At 38.1% G+C, this 24,943-nt stretch overlaps 1 protein-coding gene across 6 annotated transcripts in view; it reads right to left on the bottom strand.

Annotated features, from left to right (window-relative positions):
- Positions 1–24,943, bottom strand: part of TMTC2 (transmembrane O-mannosyltransferase targeting cadherins 2) — an 889,490-nt gene that overhangs the window by 639,332 nt on the left and 225,215 nt on the right. For all 6 annotated transcript variants that reach the window (XM_036865958.1, XM_036865961.1, XM_036865962.1 and 3 more), the window contains exon 4: positions 22,992–23,106. In XM_036865958.1, the coding sequence (XP_036721853.1) occupies positions 22,992–23,106 (115 nt within the window). The remainder of the gene's footprint in view (positions 1–22,991; positions 23,107–24,943) is intronic.

The raw sequence follows: 24,943 nt of genomic DNA, 5'->3' as shown, positions 1-24,943 counted from the left end.
TAAACAACCTTGTTCATTTGTCTTTCAAGTGCGATTCCTCTTGTCTTTCTCTTTATTATTCTTCCTTTTTCTCCAGCCTGAGTTAAGTCCCTGCCTTCTCATAATAATACAAGCATCTCTCTCTTAGAAGAGATATTACTTTATTACTTAACATATTTTTAAATCCAAACTTCAAGCTACTTGAGGGCAGAAACTATACTTTCTTTGTCAGCTTATTCCTACCATCTAATAGAATATCTGTCACTCAGAAGGCACTAATATTTGTTGAATGAATTAATGAATCCTTATTTCCAATACACGAACTTACAAATGTGTTCATATATACAAATGTACTCAGAAAATATAATCAGTATTAATCGAACTTTATAATTGGTCATTACATCTCATAAATGCGTGAAAATTAGTGATGTTTGACATAGGTATTATAAGCATTGGGGATTCTAGAGTGGCAAGAAAACAGATTTCATCTTGAAAGCTAAACTGTAAAATCAACTCACAATGAATCAGAGAACCAGTGTTCAAAAAATGAACTGTGGAAAGAAGATGGCTATGAAGCTAGCAGGTATGAAGCACTTACTTGTTTAACTATATTAACACAACCACTGAGTACAAAATGTAAAAGTTTGCATGAAAGAGAGGTGGTGTGACTTGGAAGAAAGGTCTGTAAATGGGGATTTACCGAGGCAAATGCCAATAGCACTTATTCCAGCACTTTCCAAGGAAGGAAGAGCTTCAGCCAAGAAGTTTCATAGCATCAGGCTGTCTTAGACTAATGCCATTATAAATTAATCCATCCAATACTCTTTAGCCTGATGGTCTTATAAACAATGTTTTTAACACATGGATGCATATACTTACTGAACAAACTTATGATTCTCATGCAGATTTGACTGGACTCTGATTCCTTCTAGTACCTGTGACAGTACAGTGGGGGAAATCCCATGAAAACACTACTACCACAGGGGAACTCTGTCACTCTTCCGTGTGTTTTTATTATATAAGTAGGTTGCTCTGGGACTGATCACCCCAGGCAACTAAGCACCCCACGCACCTAAACTGATTGTTTCTTCCCTCAAACTACTTGCAAAAACTCACTAGATACTTGAATGCTGTAAAATGAGCCTTCATGTTACCTACAATTTGTAATTTGAACTAATAATTACATATGATGTTTTACACTATAAAACCTGCAATAAAAAATCTTTCATCTTGTGCTTTTTTCTTTTTTAATTGACCTGAATGTGTTATTAAATTAAATTATTTCTGACTTCCTCTTTACCATCCTACAGATGTCCAGGTCATCATATATTAATTCTCTTGCCTTAATCTATCTTGGCATCTTGACAAGACAGGCTTGGCCAAATTTCTTGAATAGAGTGTAGCATGGCCAAAACTCAAGGATGGATAATTTAATGCTAAAATATACTCAAGAATTTACATGTACAAATGCATATACATGGTTGATGAAATCATTAAGCATGGTTAATTTGCCCTAGTTTCAAATAATCACTAATTTTTACTTTCGAAAATATTCTCAATAAAGGCTACACTTATATACTTAGTTCATCCACTTTTCCTGTAGACATGGTTAATGTTACAGGAAGTCTACAAATTAGAATTGAAAATTAGTAAAAGACACATTTAAGTAATGTGTTTCTATAAAGAGAAATCAGTTGCATAGCCACTTATACATCTCAAGTAGGATTTTAAAGGGACTACTACTATTTTAAGAAACATGAAACATCACAGTTTTAATAAATCAGAATAGAAGTATAGGCTTCATTATTTACTATTTAATTTTTTTCTGATTAACAAATGAAAATATCAGAATTTGTTGTGCTGAAACATTCCTTGGCTGGTTATCTAATTATGTAACATCCATTATCTTCTCTTACCCATTCTGAAAAACAATTTTCAATATGTCTGTAACAAAGAAAATATTTTGGGTTTGGTGGGAGAAAGGGAAAGAGAACCCAAGTCTTTTTTTTTTTTTTTTTTTTGGAGCATCAAGTTTATTAACTAGAATTGGAAGAACCAAGGAGTTCTTGGAACAAGAACTATCCCCCTCCCCCACCAACACGGAAGACAGAAGAGTGGGGGAGGGGAGACGTGCCCCAGGAATGACAGTCCAGTCTCTCAAGTTTCACCCAGGTGGGGGTTGAGGGGCAGACCTGCAGCCACGGTGGCCTCGCTTTCGGTCGCCCGGGCTGCTCCGGACCATCCTCTGAGCTGGCCAGGGTCTTGGATACGATGCTTCTGAAGGCCGTGCAGAGAACACACTCCTCTTCCCCTGCACCGGGCCCCAGGGAGCGCGGCGGCCTGACCTTCCTGCCTCGGTCATCCATGGGGTTCACATGGGCTCACTTTATTATGACGCCTCATGCTGGGCAGCTTGCAACAAAGATGTTTCAAAATAAAGTTCCAGATTCTCTCAGCCACCCCTTGCTTTTTCTGGCTCTGGCCAGAGACAGTGGATGAGGACACACTCTCAGGCTGCCCAGCGTGGGAGGACCTTCCAGTGTTGGACACACCCAGGGGGCAGCTGCTTCCCTCTGGGGCTCCAATCCCGCTGCTGCTGCTGGAGGTGGATGTCCCAGTGCCACACTGGGGGGCTGGGCTGGGGGTGGCAGTCCTCGCCTCCAGGCTGGGTGGGGGACAGGCAGACTCACCGGTCTTCTGCCCTGCCTGCTGGTCTTCCTGCAGCTGCACATTTTTTCTGTGGTAGAGCCACCTGGTTTGCAGGGAGGACACCACAGGGCTTGGAGAAGGCTCAAGTTCACTGCCACAGAGGTCCCCGCAAGAGAAGGGCTTCAGAGTTATGATGGAGACCTCCACCTTGGGTTTCTTGGAGCTCACACTGCCTGTCCCAGTGTCCTGGATCTGGTCGCAAGTCAAGCCCGGAGTCCTCACCATTGTCACCTCCAGGTCCTCTTCACAGGGTGGCTGGAGTGGCTCCTTCTGGCCCATGTTGACCCATGGATGCCTGATGAGGTCAGGTAAGGTGCCTCTGTCACTGGGGTTGAGGGCAATCATTTTTTGTAACAGATCCCTTATCTTCAAAGACAGATAAGGTGGGATGGGGTATTGCCCTTGTAGGATTTGCTTCCGCAGCTCCTCGAAGTCTTTTCCCACAAAGGGCTGGGACCCAGTTACCATGGTGTAGAGCACTACTCCCAAGCTCCACACGTCCACCGCAGGGCCGCTGTAGCTCTGCCCCAGGTAGAGTTCTGGGGCAGCATAAGGGCGTGTGCCGCAGATCGTGTCCAGTTGGACAATGTCATCACACTTGTTGCTGAGGCCAAAGTCTGTAAGTTTGATATTCATGTTGGAATCAAAGAGGAGGCTCAGTGGCTTCAGGTCTCGGTGCACGATGCCCCTCCGGTGGCAGTGCTGCAGGGCGGAGACCAGCTGCTGGAACGGGCCTCGGGCCTCCGCCTCTGTCATACGGCCATGGGTCTTCAAATAGCGGTACATGTCCCCCCCACTGAGGTACTCCATCACCACGAAAAATGTCTCCTCTGTGTCAATCACCCCCAGCAGTTTTACAATATTGGGGTGATTCAGAGCCTTCAGACTGCACACTTCCCGGAAAAGTGCCTGGACACTTGAGAAGCTCTGACGCCTTTTCTTTATGACCTTCACAGCCACCTGTGTCCCGGTCAGAATGTGCCGGGCCAACTTCACTTTACCGAAGGTGCCTTCACCAATGGTGTGGAGGATCTCGAAGTCATCAATATGAGCCTCCTTGCCAGCAGATTTGGCTGTGAGGCCCTGCATCATGGTGATCTGCTAACTACACTGACTGACAGCACTACCTAGCAACGCTAACTACACTAACAATGCTAACTGTACTAACAGGGCTAAGTATGCTGTCTCTACTAACAACGCTAACTACGCTAACTGTACCAACAGTGCTAACTAGTACTAACTACACTAACTATGCTAATCAAGTATTAACTATACCAACAATACTCACTATGCTAACTGTAGAAAGAACAATGACACAAATAAAAAAGAGTAGAGAAAAGACAAACGAAAATCAACAAAATGGCAGAAACAAGGAAAACACAAGCTAACTGTAGGTCCAAGGCCGTCAGGTCACCAAAAGCAGCTTCCTGGGCTCTAAGGACCAAAAACCTGGGCCCACCTTTCTCTTTCATAGGGCTTTGTGAAGTACATCACAATGGTGCACTCTGAGGTCAGAGCAAGAAATGACCATCACCGCTGGGGATACACCACAGTGGTTTTCTCACTTTTTGAGTTCAAGGCCCCTTTACACTTAGGAAAAAGGATCCCAAAGAAATTTTTCTTTACGTGTGTTATTAGATATTGGTATTCACTTTGTTATAAATAAAAATCTGCAGTATACTTCAGTGGCCTTTTTATTTCTAGTTTGAAAATGTGTAATAATTTTAGAGACCTCATAATGTCTACACTTGAAATGTTCAATTCCTTTTCCTTAAATTCTGGTCTCAAAATAACGTTACAACTTAACTGACTTCACGATACTATACAAAATGTTCTGTTGCATAAGACATGATACGGTACATTATGAAAGTCTATGAAGCTGAGAGAAGGTTTGCCAGGAAGGTCATTGAGCAGATTTCTCATCAGGAGCCTCGGAGGCCAGATGGCATGACTCAATGTACTTGAAGTGTTGAAGGAAAGAAAACGTCAACCAAGAGTCCTATATCTAGCAAAACTTTCCTTTGAAAATGAGGGAGAAATCAAGACATTCCCAGTTAATCAAGAGTTGAGAGAGTTCTTAACTACCAGACCCGCCTGCCACAGGGAGTTCTTCAGGTTGCAGTCAAGGACCCTGGACAGTAGCTCAAAGCCTTATGAAGAAATAAAGACCTCTGGTAAAAGTAGACAGACGGGCGACGAGAAAAGCTAGTACTGTTGTAACTTTGGTTTGTAGCTCCACTTTTTGTCTTCTATTTGATTTAAGAGACTAATATATAATAAAACACACACATACAAATCAAAAAAAAAAAAAGATCACCTCTTCACCTAGAAAAGTTACTTCACCCCCACTTTAGCCTAACTTTGGGAATTCCCATCAACAACATTCTTCTTTCCACTGTAGGAAGCAACGCTGCCAGAAGCTATGGCAAGCAGAGCCTCTTCTAAAATGCCTTTGATGACTGCAGCAACATGGATGCAACTAGAGATTATTAAGTGAAGTAAGTCAGAAAGAGAAAGACAAATACCATGTGATACCACTTACATGTGGAATCCAAAGTATGGCACAAATGAACCTATCTATGAAACAGCAACAGACTCACAGACATAGAGAACAGACTTGTGGTTGCCAAGGAGGAGGGGGGTGGGAGAGGGAAGGGCTGGGAGTGTGGCATTAGCAGATGTAAACTATTATATATAGGAGGGATAAACAACAAGGTCCTACTCTACAGCACAGGGAACTAGAGTCAATATCCTGTGATAAACTGTAATGGAAAAGAATATAAAAAAAGAATGTCTATATGTGTATAACTGAGTCACTTTGCCATACAGCAGATTGGCACAAGATTGTAAATCAACTATACGTCAATAAAAACAATAAAATAAAATTAAAAAATGCCTCTGATGACGTACACAGCCCCTGCTCCTGCTGACTACCTCTCTGCAGCACCCAACACTGTGAAACCCCGCCCCCAGCTGAGGTCATTCCAGTCCTGTGTCTCCTTCCTTTGTCCTCTGTCTCCCACCAGTGTTTCTCTAACAGAAACACAAAGAACTGCTGTGTTTTCACTCAGTCTCACTGTTCACGTTCCCATGCTTGATTTGGGCATCAGACCTGCAAGAGTTCAAAACTTACTGGAGAACCCAAGTCTTGATACCAGATCATATATTCCAGAATCCTTATCCCACATCAGTATGTATATAATAACCATGTTCGATGTGAGGGAATTTTACTATTCTTACGTTTTTTGGACAGTGACTTTTTTCATAGATATGTATAATGGAAAAAGTTGTGGAATAAATCAATATGAAGAGTCAAACATGTGAACATGGCCAGTAACATGAGCTGAGAAAGAAGTGGATTGGCTACATATAATGGGCAGGAAATGCTGTCCAGCAAACTTGAACTTTGTTGATTTATTTTCATTCATTAGTGAATTCATTAATCAACTCATTTAATAGTTTATTAACTCATTCATTAATTTATTAATCATAGTTTAACTGACTTACTACTTTCTTAATCATCATATATATAATTTAAAGCTCATGTGCTTGGCACTAGGGATGGAATGGTACCTAAACATTCCCTGGCCTTAAAGAGATTACATTGTGATTAAGGGGATCACATATGTAAATATGATCCACACTAAAAAGAGCCAAGTATTAGTTTTATGGTGACATTAGTATTAGTATTACGGTGACATTTGGGAGCAACTATTTTTCTTCCAACTCTGAAAATAGGAAAGGTATCGAGAAATCCTCCCAGAGAAGTGTATAGGTATGTATAAGTATCAGGCTAGGCAAAAAGGACAGGGAGTAGGGTATAAAGAGGTCATAAGAGGAGAAAACAGTAGAGAATGTTGCAGGCAAAACAAATAGCATGTGCAGAGGCCTCCCAGCAAATAAGAATATAACATATTTAGGAAAATTCCAAGAAAGAACCTTAGACTAAAAATCAGATATATGATAGAGCAACAACAAAATTTGGAATCAAGCATCTTTTGAAAAAATAAAATCTAAATAATCAGGTTCAACCAGTTTAAAGTGTAATGAGGGAAAAAAAGGATCTAATTCACATTAGCAAAAATACTTTTTTGAAAAAATTAAGAATAAATCAACCTTGGGGAGGAGTCAAGTTGGCATACAAGGAGGACACAGAATTCGCGTCTCCTCACAACTAGGGCACCTACCAGGCACCAGAGGGGGACCGCGGACACCTAAAGGGATGGGAGAAACCCCCAGTGACCAGGTAGGACGTGGGGCATGGGGGGAGTGAAGGGGGAGGAGAAGTGGAGGCGGGATGAGACTGGCGCCCCTGAGGGATGGCTGGGGGAGGGGAAGGGATCCCACACCTGCAGTGGGAAATTGGGGAACCATTGGGAGGGCAGAGGATCAAAAGGGAGTGTGGCCAGGATTCCCCCGCCCACCAAGGCCCCCTCCAGCCACGTGGGTCCTGAGGGAGTGGGAGGGAGGGAAGGCGGAGCAAAAGTAAAGGCCAGACCTCAGGGACCTGCACACCTGAGGGGTGGCTGGGGTAAGGGAGGAGTTCCTACACTCAGCAGGACCCACCCACGGTTAGGGGCCCAGCGGCGCCGGGGGAGACCCTGGGGGAGATGGTGGGGGAGGGGAGCAAAGGGAACTGGGCCAGGGCTTTCCCTGTCCACTTAGGCACCAGGAAGCCTGTTGGGCTCCCAGGCCTAATCCTCTGCCCTCAGAGCCTCCTTCCTGCCATGCAGAACCCAAGCCCCGCCCTTATACCCCCACCCAGGGCCCCACCCGCACACACTCAGAGACCCCCTCCAACAAGCGGGGCCCAAACCCCACCCACACACACTCAGGGCCCTACCTCCAAACTCCGGAACGCTACACTCCAGAGGCCCTCCTTTCCAAGTGCTGCCTCCCCTTCCTCGAAGATCCTAAGCAGAGGGCCCACCCCAGGCTTGAATGTCGCCCAGCCTAGGCCCTGGCCCCAGGGACTTTTCCTGTCTACTGGGTCCTGAGGCAAGGCCCTGCCCCATGCTCAAACGTCACCCCCACACCTGCCTAGGTCCCACCCCACCCTAAACCCTGCCCCTGCCTAAATTCCACCCCGCCTAAACTCCGCCCCCATAGCCAAGGCTTATTTTTTATTTTTTCCTTCTTTTTTCCACTTTTAGATTGGGGTTCTGTTTTACCTTGTTGATTCCTTCTTGTGGATCCTTTTATATTTTTATTTTTCCTAATAAATCTTTTATTTTTCTAATTTTATTTTATTCTTTATACTTCGATATTGTTCTCTGCGTATGGCTTGTTCCCCCCCACCACCACTTTTTTTTTCTTTTTTCTGTTGTGGTTTTATTTTACCTTGTTGCAGTTGTTTCAATTATAGTTTTTTTTTTCCTAATATAATTTTTATCTTTCTAATTCTATTTTGTTTTTTCCTCTTTCATATTGTACTGCTCCTTTATTTCTTTCTTCCTTTTTTTTTTTTAACCACGAATCTTGCGGGATCTTGGCTCCAAGGCTGGAGGTCAGGCACAAGCTCCTGTGGTGGGGACTCAGTCCAAACTGCTGGATTAACAGAGAACCTCAGACCCCAGGGAATATTAATCAGAGTGAGGCCTCCTGGAGGGCCTCATCTCACCAACAAGACCCAGCTCTATCCAACTGCCTGTAAACTCCAGTGCTGGAAGTCTCAGGCCAAACAACCAGTAAGACGGGAATACAGCCCCAACAATTAAAAAAAAAAAAACAGAAACGACAAAAAAATATGTTACAGGGCTTCTTTGGTGGCGCAGTGGTTAAGAATCTGCCTGCCAATGCAGGGGACATGGGTTCAAGCCCTGGTCCGGGAAGATCCCACATACCGCGGAGCAACTAAGCCCGTGCACCACAACTACTGAGACTGCGCTCTAGAGCCCGCGAACCACAACTACTGAGCTCACGTGTCATAACTACTGAAGCCCACGTGCCTAGAGCCCGTGCCCCGTAACAAGAGAAACCACCGCAATGAGAAGCCCTCGCACCGCAATGAACAGTAGCCCCCGCCCACCGCAACTAGAGAAAACCCGTGCGCAGCAACAAAGACCCAGTGCAGCCAAAAATAAATAAATAAAATAAATTTAAAAAAAAATATGTTACAGACGAAGGAGCAAGGTAAAAACATACAAGACCAAATAAATGAAGACGAAATAGGCAACGTACCTGAAAAAGAATTCAGATTAATGATAGTAAAGATGATCCAAAATCTCGGAAACAGAATGGAGAAATTACAAGAAACATTAAACAAGGATCTAGAAGAACTAAAGAGCAAACAAACAATGATGAACAACACAATTACTGAAATTAAAAATACTCTAGAAGGAATCAATAAAAGAATAACTGAGGCAGAAGAACAGAGAAGTGAGCTGGAAGATAAAATGGTGGAAATAACTGCCAGAGAGCAGAATAAAGAAAAAAGAATGAAAAGAATTGAGGACAGTCTCAGAGACCTCTGGGGCAACATTAAACACACCAACATTTGAATTATAGGGGTCCCAAAAGAAGAAGAGAAAAAGAAAGGGTCTGAGAAAATACTTGAGGAAATTATAGTTAAAAACTTCCCTCACATGGGAAAGGAAATAGTCAATCAAGTCCAGGAAGCACAGAGAGTACCATACAGGAAAAACCCAAACAGAAACACATCGAGACACATATTAATCAAACTATCAAAAAATAAATACAATGAAACATATTAAAAGCAGCAAGGGAAAAGCAACAAATAACATACAAGGGAATCCCCATAAGGGTCACAGCTGATTTTTCAGCAGAAAATCTGCAAGCCAGAAGGGAGTGGCAGGACATATTCAAAGTGATGAAAGGGAAAAACCTACAACCAAGATTACTCTACCTAGCAGCAAGGATCTCATTCAGATTCGATGGAGAAATTAAAACCTTTACAGATAAGCAAAAGTTAAGAGAATTCAGCACCACCAAACCACCTTTACAACAAATGCTAAAGGAACTTCTCTAGGCAGGAAACACAAGAGAAGGAGAAGACCAACAAAAACAAACCCAAAACAATTAAGAAAATTGTAATAGGAACATACATATCGATAATTTCCTTAAATGTAAATGGATTAAATGCTCCTACCAAAAGACATAGACAGGTCGAATGGATACAAAAACAAGACCTGTATATATACTGTCCACAAGAGACCCACTTCAGAACTAGGGACACATACAGACTGAAAGTGAGGGGATGGAGAAAGATATTCCACGCTAATGGAAATCAAAAGAAAGATGGAGTAGCAATTCTCATAACAGACAAAATAGACTTTAAAATAAAGACTATTACAAGAGACAAAGAAGGACACTACATAATGATCAAGGGATCAATCCAAGAGGAAGATATAACAATTGTAAATATTTATGCACCCAACATAGGAGCACCTCAATACATAAGGTAAAGGCTAACAGCCATAAAAGGGGAAATCGTCAGTAACAGAATAATAATAGGGGACATTAACACCCCACTTTCACAAATGGACAAATCATCCAAGATGAAAATAATAAGGAAACACAAGCTTTAAATGACACATTAAACAAGATGGACTTAATTGATATTTATCGGACATTCCATCCAAAAACAACAGAATATACTTTCTTCTCAAGTGCTCATGGAACATTCTCCAGGATAGACCATACCTTGGGTCACAAATCAAGCCTTGGTAAATTTAAGAAAATTGAAATCGTATCACGTATCTTTTCCGACCACAACGCTATGAGACTAGATATCAATTACAGGAAAAAAACTGTAAAAAAAATACAAATATATGGAGGCTAAACAATATGCTACTAAATAACCAAAAGATCACTGAAGAAATCAAAGAGGAAATAAAAAACTACCTAGAAACAAATGCCAATGAAAACACAACAACCCAAAACCTATGGGATGCAGCAAAAGCAGTTATAGAAAGAAGTTTATAGCAATACAAGCTTACATGAAGAAACAGGAAACATCTCGAATAAACAACCTAACCTTGCACCTAAAGCAATTAGAGAAATAAGAACAAAAAAGCCCCAAAGTTAGCAGAAGGAAAGAAATCATAAAGATTAGATCAGAAATAAATAAAAAAGAAATGAAGGAAACAATAGCAAAGATCAATAAAACTAAAAGCTGGTTCTTTGAGAAGATAAACAAAATTGATAAACCATTAGCCAGACTCATCAAGAAAAAAATGGAGAAGACTCAAATCAACAGAATTAGAAATGAAAAAGGAGAAGTAACAACTGATACAGCAGAAATACAAGGGATCATGAGAGACTACTACAAGCAACTATAAGCGAATACAATGGATGAAATCCCTGGATGAAATGGACAAATTCTTAGAAATGCACAACCTTCAGAGACTGAACCAGGAATAAATAGAAAATATAAACAGACCAATCACAAGCACTGAAATTGAAACTGTGATTAAAAATTTTCCTACAAACAAAAGCCCAGGACCAGATGGCTTCACAGGTGAATTCTATCAAACATTTAGAGAAGAGCTAACACCCATCCTTCTCAAACTCTTCCAAAATATTGCAGAGGGAGGAACACTCCCAAACTCATTCTACGAGCCACCATCATCCTGATACCAAAACCAGACAGAGATACTAAAAAAAAAGAAAATTACAGCCCAATATCACTGATGAATATAGATGCAAAAATCCTCAACAAAATACTAGCAAGCAGAATCCAACAACACATTAAAAGGATCATACACCATGATCAAGTGGGGTTTATCCCAGGAATGCAAGGATTCTTCAAAATACACAAATCAATGTGATACACCATATTAACAAACTGAAGAATAAAAAGCATATGATCATCTCAAGAGATGCAGAAAAACTTTTGAGAAATTCAACACCCATTTATGATAAAAACTCTCCAGAAAGTAGGCATAGAGGGAACCTACCTCAACATTAATAAAGGCCATGTATGACAAAGCCACAGCCAACATCATTCTCAATGGTGAAAAACTGAAATTATTCCCTCTAAGATCAGGAACAAGACAAGGTTCCCCACTCTCACCACTATTATTCAACATAGTTTTGGAATTTTTAGCCACAGCAACCAAAGAAGAAAAAGAAATAAACGGAATGCAAATTGGAAAAGAAGAAGTAAAATTGTCACTGTTGCAGATGACATGATACTATCTATAGAGAATCCTAAAGATGCTACGAGAAAACTACTAGAGCTAATCAATGAATTTGCTAGAGTAGCAGGATACAAAATTAATGCACAGAAATATCTTGCATTCCTATACACTAATGATGAAAAATCTGAAAGAGAAATTAAGGAAACACTCCCATTTACCACTGCAACAAAAAGAATAAAATACCTAGGAATAAACCTACCTAAGGAGACAAAAGGCCTGTATGCACAAAACTATAAAACACTGCTGAAAGAAATTAAAGATGATACAAACAGATGGAGAGATATATCATGTTCTTGTGTTGGAAGAATAAATATTGTGAAAATGACTATACTACCCAAAGGAATCTACAGATTCAATGCAATCCCTATCAAACTACCAATGGCATTTTTCATAGAACTAGAACACAAAATTGCACAATTTGTACAGAAACACAAAAGACCCCGAATAGCCAAAGCAGTCTTGAGAAAGAAAAATGGAGCTGGAAGAATCAGGCTCCTGGACTTCAAACTATACCACAAAGCTACAGTAATCAAGACAGTATGGTACTGGCACAAAAACAGAAATATAGATCAGTGGAACAGGATAGACAGCCCAGAGATAAACCCACACACAAATGGTCACCTTATCTTTGATAAAGGAGGCAAGAGAATACAGTGGAGAAAAGACAGCCTCTTTAATAAGTGGTGCTGAGAAAACCAGACAGCTACATGTAGAAGAATGAAATTAGAACACTTCTAACACCATATACAAAAATAAACTCGAAATGGATTAAAGACCTAAATGTAAGGCCAGACACTGTAAAACTCTCAGAGGAAAACATAGGCAGAACACTCTAATACATAAATCACAGCAAGATCCTTTTTGACCCACCTCCTAGAGAAATGGAAAAAAAACCAAAAATAAACAAATGGGACCTAATGAAACTTAAAAGCTTTTGCACAGCAAAGGAAACCATAAAAAAGATGGAGAGACAATGGGAGAAAATATTTGCAAACAAAGCAACTGACAAAGGGTTAATCTCCAAAATATACAAGCAGCTCATGCAGCTCAATATCATAAAAACAAACACCCCAATACAAAAATGGGCAGACCTAAATAGACATTTCTCCAAGGAAGATATACAGATTGCCAACAAACACATGAAAAGGTGCTTAACATCACTAATCATTAGAGAAATGGAATTCAAAACTACAATGAGTTATTACTTCACACCAGTCAGAATGGCCATCATCAAAAAATCTACAAACAATAAATGCTGGAGAGGGTGTAGAGAAAAGGGAACCCTCTTGCACTGTTGGTGGGAATGTAAATTGATACAGCCACTATGGAGAACAGTATGGCGGTTCCTTAAAAAACTAAATATAGAACTACCATACGACCCAGCAATCCCACTACTGGGCATATACCCTCAGAAAACCATAGTTCAAAGAGTCATGTACCACAATGTTCACTACAGCACTATTTACAATAGCCAGGACTTGGAAGCAACTTAAGTGTCCATCGATAGATGAATGGATAAAGAAGATGTGGCACATATATACAATGGAATATTACTCAGCCATAAAAAGAAACAAAATTGAGTTATTTGTAGTGAGGTGGATGGACCTAGAGTCTGTCATACAGAGTGAAGTAAGTCAGAAAGAGAAAAACAAACACCGTATGCTGACACATATACATGGAATCTTAAAAAAAAAAAAAAAAGGTCATGAAGAACCTAGGGGCAGGATGGGAGTAAAGATACAGACCTACTAGAGAATGGACTTGAGGACACGGGGAGGGGGAAGGGTAAGCTGGGACGAACTGAGAGAGTGGCATGGACATATATACACTACCAAATGTAAAACAGCTAGCTAGTGGGAAGCAGCTGCATAGCACAGGGAGATCAGCTCGGTGCTTTGAGACCACCTAGAGGGGTGGGATAAGGAGGGTGGGAGGGAGACGCAAGAGGGAGGGGATATGGGGATATACATATGCATATAGCTGATTCACTTTGTTATACAGCAGAAACTAACAGAACACTGTAAAGCAATTATACTCCAATAAAGATGTTAAAAAAAAAAAAAAGAATAAATCAACCTCAAATATGTGAGGCCTTTTTGAACCAAAATACAGTATTTTCAATATGGGAAATTTAAAAATTGAAATAAATATAGAAATACACATATCTAGAAGGGAAACTTGTAGACTATAACAATGTCAGTTTACCTCCCTTGAACATATAGTCACTGGAAAACCAATTAAAAGCCCAAACAGACTTCTAATGCAATTTAACAAGGCTATGATCATGTTCATATTAAAGACAAAACACAGAGGAATAATCGAGAATTGCTTGAAAATAAATAAAAAGAATGGGAAACTTGCCTTAAAATATAAAATATACTAGAAGTTACAGTAAATAAAACAAATTGTTCTTGGTGTGGGTTACCAAAAGACCAAAATAAAGCCCATAACAATGACTCCAGGGTTACATACCAACAGCCTAGGTGAGAAGCATTCAATAAATTATCATGGGGACATTAGTTTTCATTTTGGAAAAAAAAAAACAAACCTTAATACAAAAAATAATATATCCAGGGTGGGCTAAGTACCTAAAGAAAAAATCCAAAAATAATTCTAAAACTATTCAAAAAATGGACAATAACTTTTAAAAATATTAGCCTATGAATGGTTTTCATAGAGACACAAAATACAGAGGTTTTAAAGGAAAGGGTCTGTGGATTTTTTTTTATATATAGAGAGAGGAGATTCAAGTTATATACAATAACGATTATCATAAGAAAAGTAAAAATACAAGCAAAAACTAGGAGAAAATACCTGCAGAATAGATGTTTGTGTTATACATGTAAGTGCGGCGGAGGGACACAATTTCACCTTAAAACACCCACAAATCAACAAGAAAAACTTCTCAATAAAGAAGTAGGCGAGAAACCTGAACAATTAATTCCCAGGAAAATTACAAAGAGCTAATAAACAAAATAAACTCCACTGGTAATTACGGAAACATGGTTTTGAAGCAACATTGTTTTGAAACCATTCCATTGGACATTTATTAATGCTGTCTATGTAACAGCCCCAACTGAAACAGTGTAATGTTAATGAAAGCAGAGACGGTCATGAAAATTATGACACATTTGTATATACATCCAGAAGTAAAAAAATCACTGGTGATGCACATACACAGGGGAAAAAGTTAAAAGTATGCTTGTATAACTACATGTTGTAACTACATATAGAAATGCTTATGAAAAAAGTGAAAAGATATATACTAGAGGAGGGAAAAAGATGTGTAAGGAATGCAATAATAACTTTTATGCTTTACTCCTTATTCTTCAGTACTGCTTCAATGTTTTCAACAAGATTCTATTTGAGTATAAATTAAGTGGTAAAAGTGATCAATTAAAACAAAATGAAAGTATGTAATAAGTGTTAGGCTTTGCTCTTGCCATGTGAACAGGTAGGTAGGTACCTACAAGCTGTCTCATCTCCTTCCAGGAATCACTAAAGGGCCAGATGAGTTGTGTATCCAGATCTCTGGTGACTCCAAGCCAACGGAATTTCACCAAAATTTCTCAGTCCCATTCACTTGATATCAGACATGGCAAGCACCTCCTGGCCCTCCTGTTTGATAGCCTCTCCTGAATTGTCCATTTTGGGAGACCAGTCTGCTTACCTGGTATCCTTTGAACACCTCCCTCCATCCTTTATACACACACATACATACATCCATGGAACTTGGCAGGAAACCCTGCCCTGGACTCTAGCCTTTTGGCCAAGGGTTACTTTCCCCCTCATTTCTACAGACCTCACTTCCACAGGCTTCTCATGCCTTGTTTTCAACAGGGATTCAAGGAATGGCTCAGCCCCATTATCAGATAGTCCCACCACTTCCATTCTGTAATCTCTGATCCCTCTAACCTCTCAAGGGTCCTCAAAAGCTGGTCCTGAACAAACAAACAAAATCTCTCATTAGAACTAGATCTATGGTGACAACTCTGCACCCCACATTCCCTCACTGCTCTATCCTCCTAAATTACTTCCTTTGAAGACAGAGTTCTCGGCATCATGAGATATATAAACTTGTTGAAATTCTATGCAAATTTTTAGCTTCCTCAACCCCTACCCCCCGTTAAAAACTCATGTGCTTGGCATTGTGCTTGGTACTGGGGATAGGTAGAATGGTACCACTATGTGTCACTCTGCCTCTTAAAATGAAGCTCCCAATAGGCAACTATTGGTTGAATTATGTCTCTCCCAAAAAAGGTACGTTGAAGTTGTAACCCCCAATACCTTAGAATATGTCCTTTCTTGGAAAAAGGATCACTGCAGATGTAATGTGATAACAAGGGTGGGCCCCTAATCTAATATGACTGGTATCCAGATAAGAGGATGTGAAGGCAAAGTTACACAGGGAGATCGTCATGTGATGACAAAGGCAGAGACTGGGGTCATGCAGCTGCAAGCCAAGGAACTCCAAAGAATGCCAGCAAACCACAGGAAAGAGGCAAGGAAGGATTCCCCTAAAGGTTTCAGAGGGAGCTTGCCCTGTGGACACCTTCATTGTGAACTGCTAGCCTCCAGAACTGTGCCATAATAAATTTCTATTATTTTAAACCACCTAATTTGCAGTACTTTGTTACAGAAACTAATACACAAACCAACGCTAACATAAATGTCTTTGTTTCTGAACCTTCAAGATAACAACTCTAGACACCTAATTCAAGAAGGCTGTCATAACCCAGAATTGTTTAATGACGATGATCAACATATACTTACACAATTCAAAGAATGTGGCTAATACCCATTACTAATCTTACCACTTACAGTGACATATGGAATCTCCTCTGCTCTGATATGAATTTCATAATTCATTTATAAAAGCAACAAATATAGTCAGAAACTCTGTAGATATGGAGAGATATAATGACCAATAAGAAATCGCCCACTACTTCATGAAGCTGAATATGAATGGTAATGACCTTTGTACTTCAATATTAAATATGGTATTTCTATAACTTTAGACAGACAATCTTTATGTTATAGAAGTATTTATTTATTCCTAGTTTATTTATGTCTTGTTCTCTGAGGCAGATGTTGATCGAAAGCCTTCCTGGCACTTCTAGAAATGATCATAAATTTTTTCCTCTTCTGACTTTTTAAATTGAAAGAGTATAGCAATTGAATTGTGGTATTGAATACTCCACTATAAAACTTAGAATAAATCCCATCTGATAGTGGTGTTTTAATCTTTAATATGCTGCTGCATCCAGTGTATTAATTTTAAGATATGTCTACATTTATATTCATAAGTCTATTGGCCTGTTTTGGTTCTGTTATTTGTTCTTGCTTGTTTGCTTTTTGTTTTGTTTTTTTGAGTTTTGTTTTTGTTATTCTCTTTTGTGTTTTGGTTTTAAGTATCATCAGACCTTTTGCCATCAGTTTTATCTAGCTTCACAAAATTAAGTGAGAAGTGCAACTAATGCAAGAAATACCATTTGATTAATGATTTGATAGAACTTACTTGTGAAATGCCTTAACTTGGTTCCTTGGAGAGAAACTTCTTTAATATGGTTTTCAAATTTTTCCAAGGTTTTTGACTCAGATTGCCTGCTTCTTCTTGGGCTAATGTTAATCATTTATATTTTCCCAGAAAAGCATTCATATTACTAAGATTTTCATATACATAACTAACATTTTGTTATTTTAAGCTTCCATACATCTGGTTGCAGGCCCTTTCTCATTCTCAGTATTGTATCGTATATTTGAGATTTTCTATTTTGTCCATTACCTTTGCCATATATTGTTGATCTTTTACAGAACAAGCTCTTACATTTATTCATTACTTCCCATTGTTTCTCCATATTCTACTTCATTAACATTTTCTTTTTACTTGCCTTAAATTTATTAGTTTACTGTATTGCTCCTTTCCTAGTTTCTCAGATGAGATGATTACTTAGATGCTTACAGAAGAAAAATGACAACTAACTTATGGTGGCAAAATCTCTATTGTCCACAGAAATAATCCCCTCTGTTATGTAAGATAATCAAGAATTGATTAAACCACACTACATTTATCATCTGCATTCTGAAATCTAATGCCTAATGAAATATTCAATGCTCTATTGAATTCCCTGTTTCGGTGGCAATTGGAACAGACTGACTGAGGCAAATCTATAACAGTGAAAGAACAGAGCATTTTTCAGAGGAGAAATCAATTGTATTTCAAATGGCAGTGAGTGGTGCAGTTAAAAGGTTGAAAGTCGACTACGTATTTATAAGATTTGACAGTGTAAATCATTGACTGGTGGTCCATCTGCTTTGTCCCTGAAAATTTATTATACCTGAAAAGAGAAACCAACATCATAAGGCAGATCTGTTAAACCTGGTCTTAAAATTACTTGTGGGAACTACTGAATTTTAATAAATTTGATAATATGAATAAAAGGCTAAATATAAGGCTATGCAATAAATGTACTACATCTATTGCTATTAAGAGTAGAATTGGGGGGAGGTAGGCAAAATGGGTGAAGGGGGTCAAAAGGTAGAAACTTCAGTTATAAAATAAATAAGTCCTGAAGATGTAACGTACATACAGCATAGTGACTAGTTAATAACACCATACCGCATATTTAAAAGTTCCTAAGAGAGAGTTGCTAAATAAAAGTTCTCATCACAAGAAAAAAAATTTGTAACAATGTATGGTGACAGATGTTAACTAGATTTCCTGTAGTAATCATTTTGCAATATATACAAATATCAAATCATTATGTTGTATATCTGAAACTAATAAAATCTTATATGTCAATTATACCTCAACACAGAAAAGTAGAACCTAAGCACTGTTTTAAATTTCACATTATATGTCTATAACCTGTAACTATGGATTGAAGTGATATCAAAACAATGTGATAATTAAAAACAATTTCTGCAGTATCTTCTTCTTGAAAGCAACTCTTAGCTCAGTTGTGCAAACCCATGATTTTTTAACAAAATTCTACAGCATGAGTTCAGTAAACTATCATAAAAAAAAAAAATTAACTTACATTTTCTGTTAGATGTAATTCCAAGTATTTTATTTCTATATGAAAAGTGATTTGAATTAATTTTTTTTCTGAATTTGACAGCTGTATACTGTGATTTTTTGTCCCCATACCCTTGGTTTACTTCTGCCAGCTTGAGCAAAAATACAATTGTTGCAGGGTTATAGAGTCAGAACATCTTAAGCTCAAATATTGGCTCCTCTACTGTTTGGGTGATCTTACACAAATTACCTCTGCATTTTCCTCATTTTGTAGGCTTCATGTGAAGATAAACTGTCATAACATATGTAAGGAACTAAGAAAAGTGGTTGGCACATAAAAGTAATTCAAGTAATTGCTCCCAAAGAAAAAAAGTTAAAATTATTCCATCATTTTATAAATAAGAAATATAACCATTTATATGTACCTCTTGGATATAACTTGGTATTAATGCTGCAAAAAAAATGTCCTCAGTTTTAAAATCTTTTAATGCAATGTTTCCTAAACTTCAGATATAACCATATATTATTTGTACTATTACTTATTTAATATTTTTCCAAATCATTCCTTTTTTCTCTATTCTCTCCTAGAACAATATTTAGACGTGCTAGTTATATTTTTTAAATATAAACATAAATATAAAATTACAAGGATTAATTTAAAGATTATCTCTGGCCTCTTAGAATCATCCTGTGTCTGGCCAGTGGTAGTGTACCTCTCTTTAGTAATTATTGTTTTGAAGTTACATAATGATGCATGTCTCCAAGTTATATTGCTAATAAAATTATCTAGCAATAGGAATTTTTTTCAATAATTTACAAAGCACGTAGATCTATGAACATTGAATGTGTTCAAAAAAATCTAGGTTACTGATTTAAAGTTAAGTAGAGGAACTAACAGGAGTTTATGATTCTCAACAGCTTCTAAAACTCATTAATAAATATGGGTATTTCATGCTAACTAACACAATAGCTTCATTAGTTTCAGGTTTTGGTTATAAAAATCTTTAACTGATAATATGAAATGTGATTAACACCTGCTGCTACCACAAAGGAATGTTGTTTGGTTAAGTTTACTGGTAAAACTGAGCAAAGCAAACTCCTTTTCTTTCAGGATTTGAAATAGAACAAGGAGCAATTTCTGTATGTCAGAAAAAATTATGTGATGAGGGCTTCCCTGGCACAGTGGTTAAGAATCCGCCCAGCAATGCAGGGGACACGGGTTCGATCCCTGGTCCTGGAAGATCCCACATGCCGCGGAGCAACTAAGCCTGTGTGCCACAACTACTGAGCATGCACTCTAGAGCCCACGAGCCACAACTACTGAGCCCGCGTGCCACAACTACTGAAGCCCATGCACCGCAACGAAGAGTAGCCCCCACTCGCCACAACTAGAGAAAGCCCGTGCCCAGCAATGAAGACCCAATGCAGCCAAAAATAAAAATAAATAAATTTTTAAAAATTGTGATGAAAATAGCATATATATATCTCAAAAAAACTTTGTCACATAGTCTCTAACTGTTCATGAGAAAACCTGGCTTTTTTCCTAACTATGTAAATAAACAGAAAAAAAAAATAAGATTGCTCCTAGGGACATACGATGCCAGATATATTTATGATATTACAGGTTGTAAGGTATCTATCTTGGTGTGTCTTATGAATATTTGATTAAAAATCATTGAATAATACCTATTTTGAAACATAATTAGTTATGTATCAGAATTCTGTCAACCACATGGGTTATGTAATCCTTCAAAATTATTGCCGACATTTCTTGTGGAATTTAGGCCTCTCCATTTGAGCTAACAGTTAAGTATAGTTAAAAAAACCTGTCACAGTAGTAAAATTATTTTGAAACTATAAATGGCATTATGCCATATCCCTTTTCCTACAAATAGGGGGGAAGAAACCAAATCTTGTTAATAACCACTTCTTCAGCAAGAATTTTTCATTGGGGTTTAGGGAGATGTATCTATATGCTTTCACAGTTTACATATGCATCCACAGAGTAAGTTATAAGATGCAGCTTTTAAATTACATGTAAAGTATATTCATCTAATTGAATACATTTCTCTTCTCAGCAAAGAATAAGCCTGGTTGGACACATTTCCTTTTTCTTTCAACCCTTGCCCAACAAGTAACACCAGAAGGTAGGTAACTTTTCAACCAGTGGCTATAGATGAGAGAGAGAAAAACAAGTTCAAAGAAGGGATGCTGGTTGTTCAGCTACTTTCTCCCCTGACAATGTATGAAGAATGGGCACCAGAAGCAAACTGGATTCCCACATTGCAAGACAAGAGGTCCCTTTGACAACATTATTTTCAGAGGCAAAAAAAAAGAAAAAAAAAAAAGAATGTTTGTGTAAATTTATCAAACTGATAAGGTTCTTTTTCATGAAATAAAAATACTATTCAATAATCAATACTAATCAATAATATAGGAATATCACATTATTTAGATGAAGAAGACATGGGGGGAAAGCCTTTGTAGTTGTATCTAGATATATCCATTCAAATAAAGAAAAAGATGCAATCTCAAATTACTTCAGGGAAAATGACGAAGTATGAAACACAGCAGAGAGTGAATATCAGGAGTGTGTAAACTGCAGAGGGAGTGCTCCCCCTGAAGGCATCCCAGGTAAAAAAGAGAAAATTGAACACTGTGCAGGTCAACACAAAACACATGCTGACCTAATTTAGACTATAGGCCAGGAGACTGAGACCCCAGGGTTAAAGTCTAGGAAGTTAAAGAAAGGTAAATGTACAAACAGGAAGTTAAACTGAGCTCATCTTGTCTGCTTTCCCTTAAAAATCTAGATATTTTGGTGTTTTTTTACAAAAATTTTTTACATCTGTGCTTTTAGATTTAGCCAGTACAAAAGATTAGACATAACCAGAACACAAATGCACATTAAAAATGAAGATGACAAATTAGTTTAATGTTGTCAATATTACATAGCAGTCGTTAAACACAAGCAGTAGACATCTTATATGCCTGGTCCCCTCTTACAGGGAACTGGTCCTCCTCCTTTCCATTCCAACCCCAGAGGCACTGTCAATGGAGGGCTCTTATAGCCCCGGACACACGGCCCGAAGTTTCATTTAAGAAACGATCCATGATCCCAGAAAGGTCAGTCAGAGATCTTTTTCCAGGATTAATAGAGACACCAAGACAACTCCTTCAGTGACTGAGAAGAGTCTATATGCATAAAAGTGCAGGAGTCATTTCATTAACTTAGAGTCCCACAGAGAAAGGAGTGAACCCAAAAGAAACCAAAGACACAAAATGGAGACAAACACCCGAAACATAATAAAACACCTGGATCTAACTGTGCCTTCATCTAGTCAACCCCAGGAATTTTCAGTTATGGGGGCTAATAAATTCTCTTTTGTGTTTAAGCAAGTTTAGACTAAGTTTCTATTACTTATAAATAAAAAAGTGTCATAAATACAAGAGACAGAAAAAGGATTTCAGTTTAATTTGCATTTATCCACTCACATCTAACTGCACCCCCTGGGCCTTTCCATTCAAATAACAGAACAGATTTTTCCCCAGGGATTTTTCTAACCCAACATACACAGACATTCTAAATTATCCCATTATCCCAACCTAATTGTCACTACCATTGGAGGAGGGGGTGGAAAAAGAAAAGAAAAACATTATCTTATTTGATAACTCCCCAGGTTTAGTACATGTTCTATATATACTTTGACACCAGCAATTCTTTAACAAAGGATAAAATCTATTATTAAAAATCAAGATATCAATTACGTAGAGTATCATACATAGCAGCCTTATTTTACGAGCCCAACCAAGTACTAATGATGTGAACTTTAAAAAAAAAAAAAAAGCTAAAAGCATTTAAACCAATTTTTATGTTATATGGCATAGTACTTCAAAAAAAAAAACCTCAGCCATATTATATCAATACACATGAATATCAATGATGTGGCCCAAAAGAGAGATCACAAATACCATCCATTTACTAATCTCAGAGGCATGATTCATGAAAAGACTATTTCAGAGTATCAGCTACCATCATCTCCATTTCCAGCAGTTAAATCAATAGCCCCTCTCGCCACATGTTTCAAAGATGAACCAAACCAGAGAAAGCAACGCATACTCACAAATTATAAAGCATGTCAGCCATGTTGCTTCGGTAATACAAAGCGTTTCTATAGGCACTTTCAGCTTCAGAAATTTTGCTCTGACTCTTGAGAACATTTCCAAGGTTACCCCATGCTGCCAAAAGAGAAAGAAGTATTCAGGCTGAGTGTCATTCCAATTATATATGACATAATATCAGGCCGTCAGGAAGTACCACAATGAGAGAAAAAACTCTCATAAAACATTTTTAAGAAAGCAAATTTATTTCCTTTATACTCCAACATTTCATCAAACTAGGGGATTTAATACAATGAAAGCCTAAAACAAAAATATGTCTCAAAGCTGATATACACATACAGTTCATCATAAGGCCAAGAACTATGTTATCTTAAGATCACCTACAAAGACTTGAAGCTCTTTCAAATCTTGGTAGGGGTCTTCGTGGACTGAAATTATTGTATACTTACTAAACCAGAAACTGTAAGAAATCATCTTAAAATAAAGACTTCATTCAAATACAAAAACACTGATAAATGACATAGAAGAACTGGAAATAAAAAAGAAGATAAGTAGATCCAAGCTATAAAAAGGCTTAATAGTCATCAGAATGTATCAGTAAACACTCTGCTTCTTAAAACAGTTAAGTATATATGGTTTATTCACATATAATGTTCTTTTATACCCTTCCTGTTAATAAATTCATACATGGGAAAATCAGTAACAGTGTTTTCACAAACAGTCACACTTAAAAATCTACATTTTCTGTATACCATTTATGTTTCACTCCAAATAATCATGATTTCTCAATATTATAAGACACCCCATTAATAGCTGCCCACACAGCATGGCTCTCAAACAGACCTATCCCTCAAACCTGGATGCTTCTCTTGTCTTCTTTCTTTCCCATAAGGAGATGGGGTGTCAGGTCCTGAAATCAGAGTCCCTCCCAACTAGAAGATGAGGATGAGAAGGCTCATGGGTACCAACATCTATTTATTTGGGTAATTAATAGCTGTATATGAAGAATGAAAGGGGTTTTGAGATATCACTTTTTAATGCATAAAAATGTGTAGCCTCTTTCAATCCCAGATTTGCTTATGTGCCCTGTAATTTAACACTCTGTGCCTTTGTTTACTCATCTGTAATATGGGGGAGAATAATATCTCCTGGATTTGTTGACAAGGATTAAATGAGTTTGTATACGTAGGGTGTTTAAGACAGTGCCCGCCATGTGGCAAATACTCAATAAATATTTTCACACCAAGTTTCACCTTTCACTGCAAACCAACATTCACACGCTACGAATTAGGCCTTGGCACTACGAGTCCATAGAAAATTGAATCCTTATCTTTTTGAAAGATAAAAGTTAAAAAAATACAAAGTATGAAAAACATATAGTAAAATAAATTATGATTATCTTCAAATTTAATAGGCAAAACACCATATGTATTTTATATCCAACCCCCCATCCCACCACCAATATAACAAAGTATGGCTCAATGGAAACTTCTAATAGCCAGGCTGTTTTTCAACCCACCTCACCTCTCCCAAAGTTTTGCTTTGATTGTGGCATTAGTAAATGAAAATATATTTACACTGGAATCACTCCAGAGAAATGCATCCAACTAGTAATTTAAGCACCAGGAAAACGTCATTATAATGTTATCCCATCTTACCCATAGTCTTTGAACACAGATGATGAAAAAAAATTATAGCAGGAAATTACTTTGAATATTAAGGCATATTTCCAGAGAAACTGATTGACATTTTTTCAAGTACTTATAGTCCAATTAATAGTTAATAGTCAACAAATACATAATTATGTCTAGAATATACATTTACTCATTTGGTTAGTGGTTCATTTGTTAATTCATAAATGTATTGGTTTATTAAGCACCTATTTTGTGCCAGAAACATTACTGGGGGCTGGCACAACTGTACATACATACAAGTTCTCACCCACTCGCAGCTT

The sequence above is a fragment of the Balaenoptera musculus genome, chromosome 10 (genome assembly GCF_009873245.2).
Source record: "Balaenoptera musculus isolate JJ_BM4_2016_0621 chromosome 10, mBalMus1.pri.v3, whole genome shotgun sequence".
Lineage (NCBI taxonomy): Eukaryota > Metazoa > Chordata > Mammalia > Artiodactyla > Balaenopteridae > Balaenoptera > Balaenoptera musculus.
The sequence above is the reverse complement of the archived record's forward strand: the minus strand, read 5'-3'. Positions and strand labels throughout refer to the sequence as shown.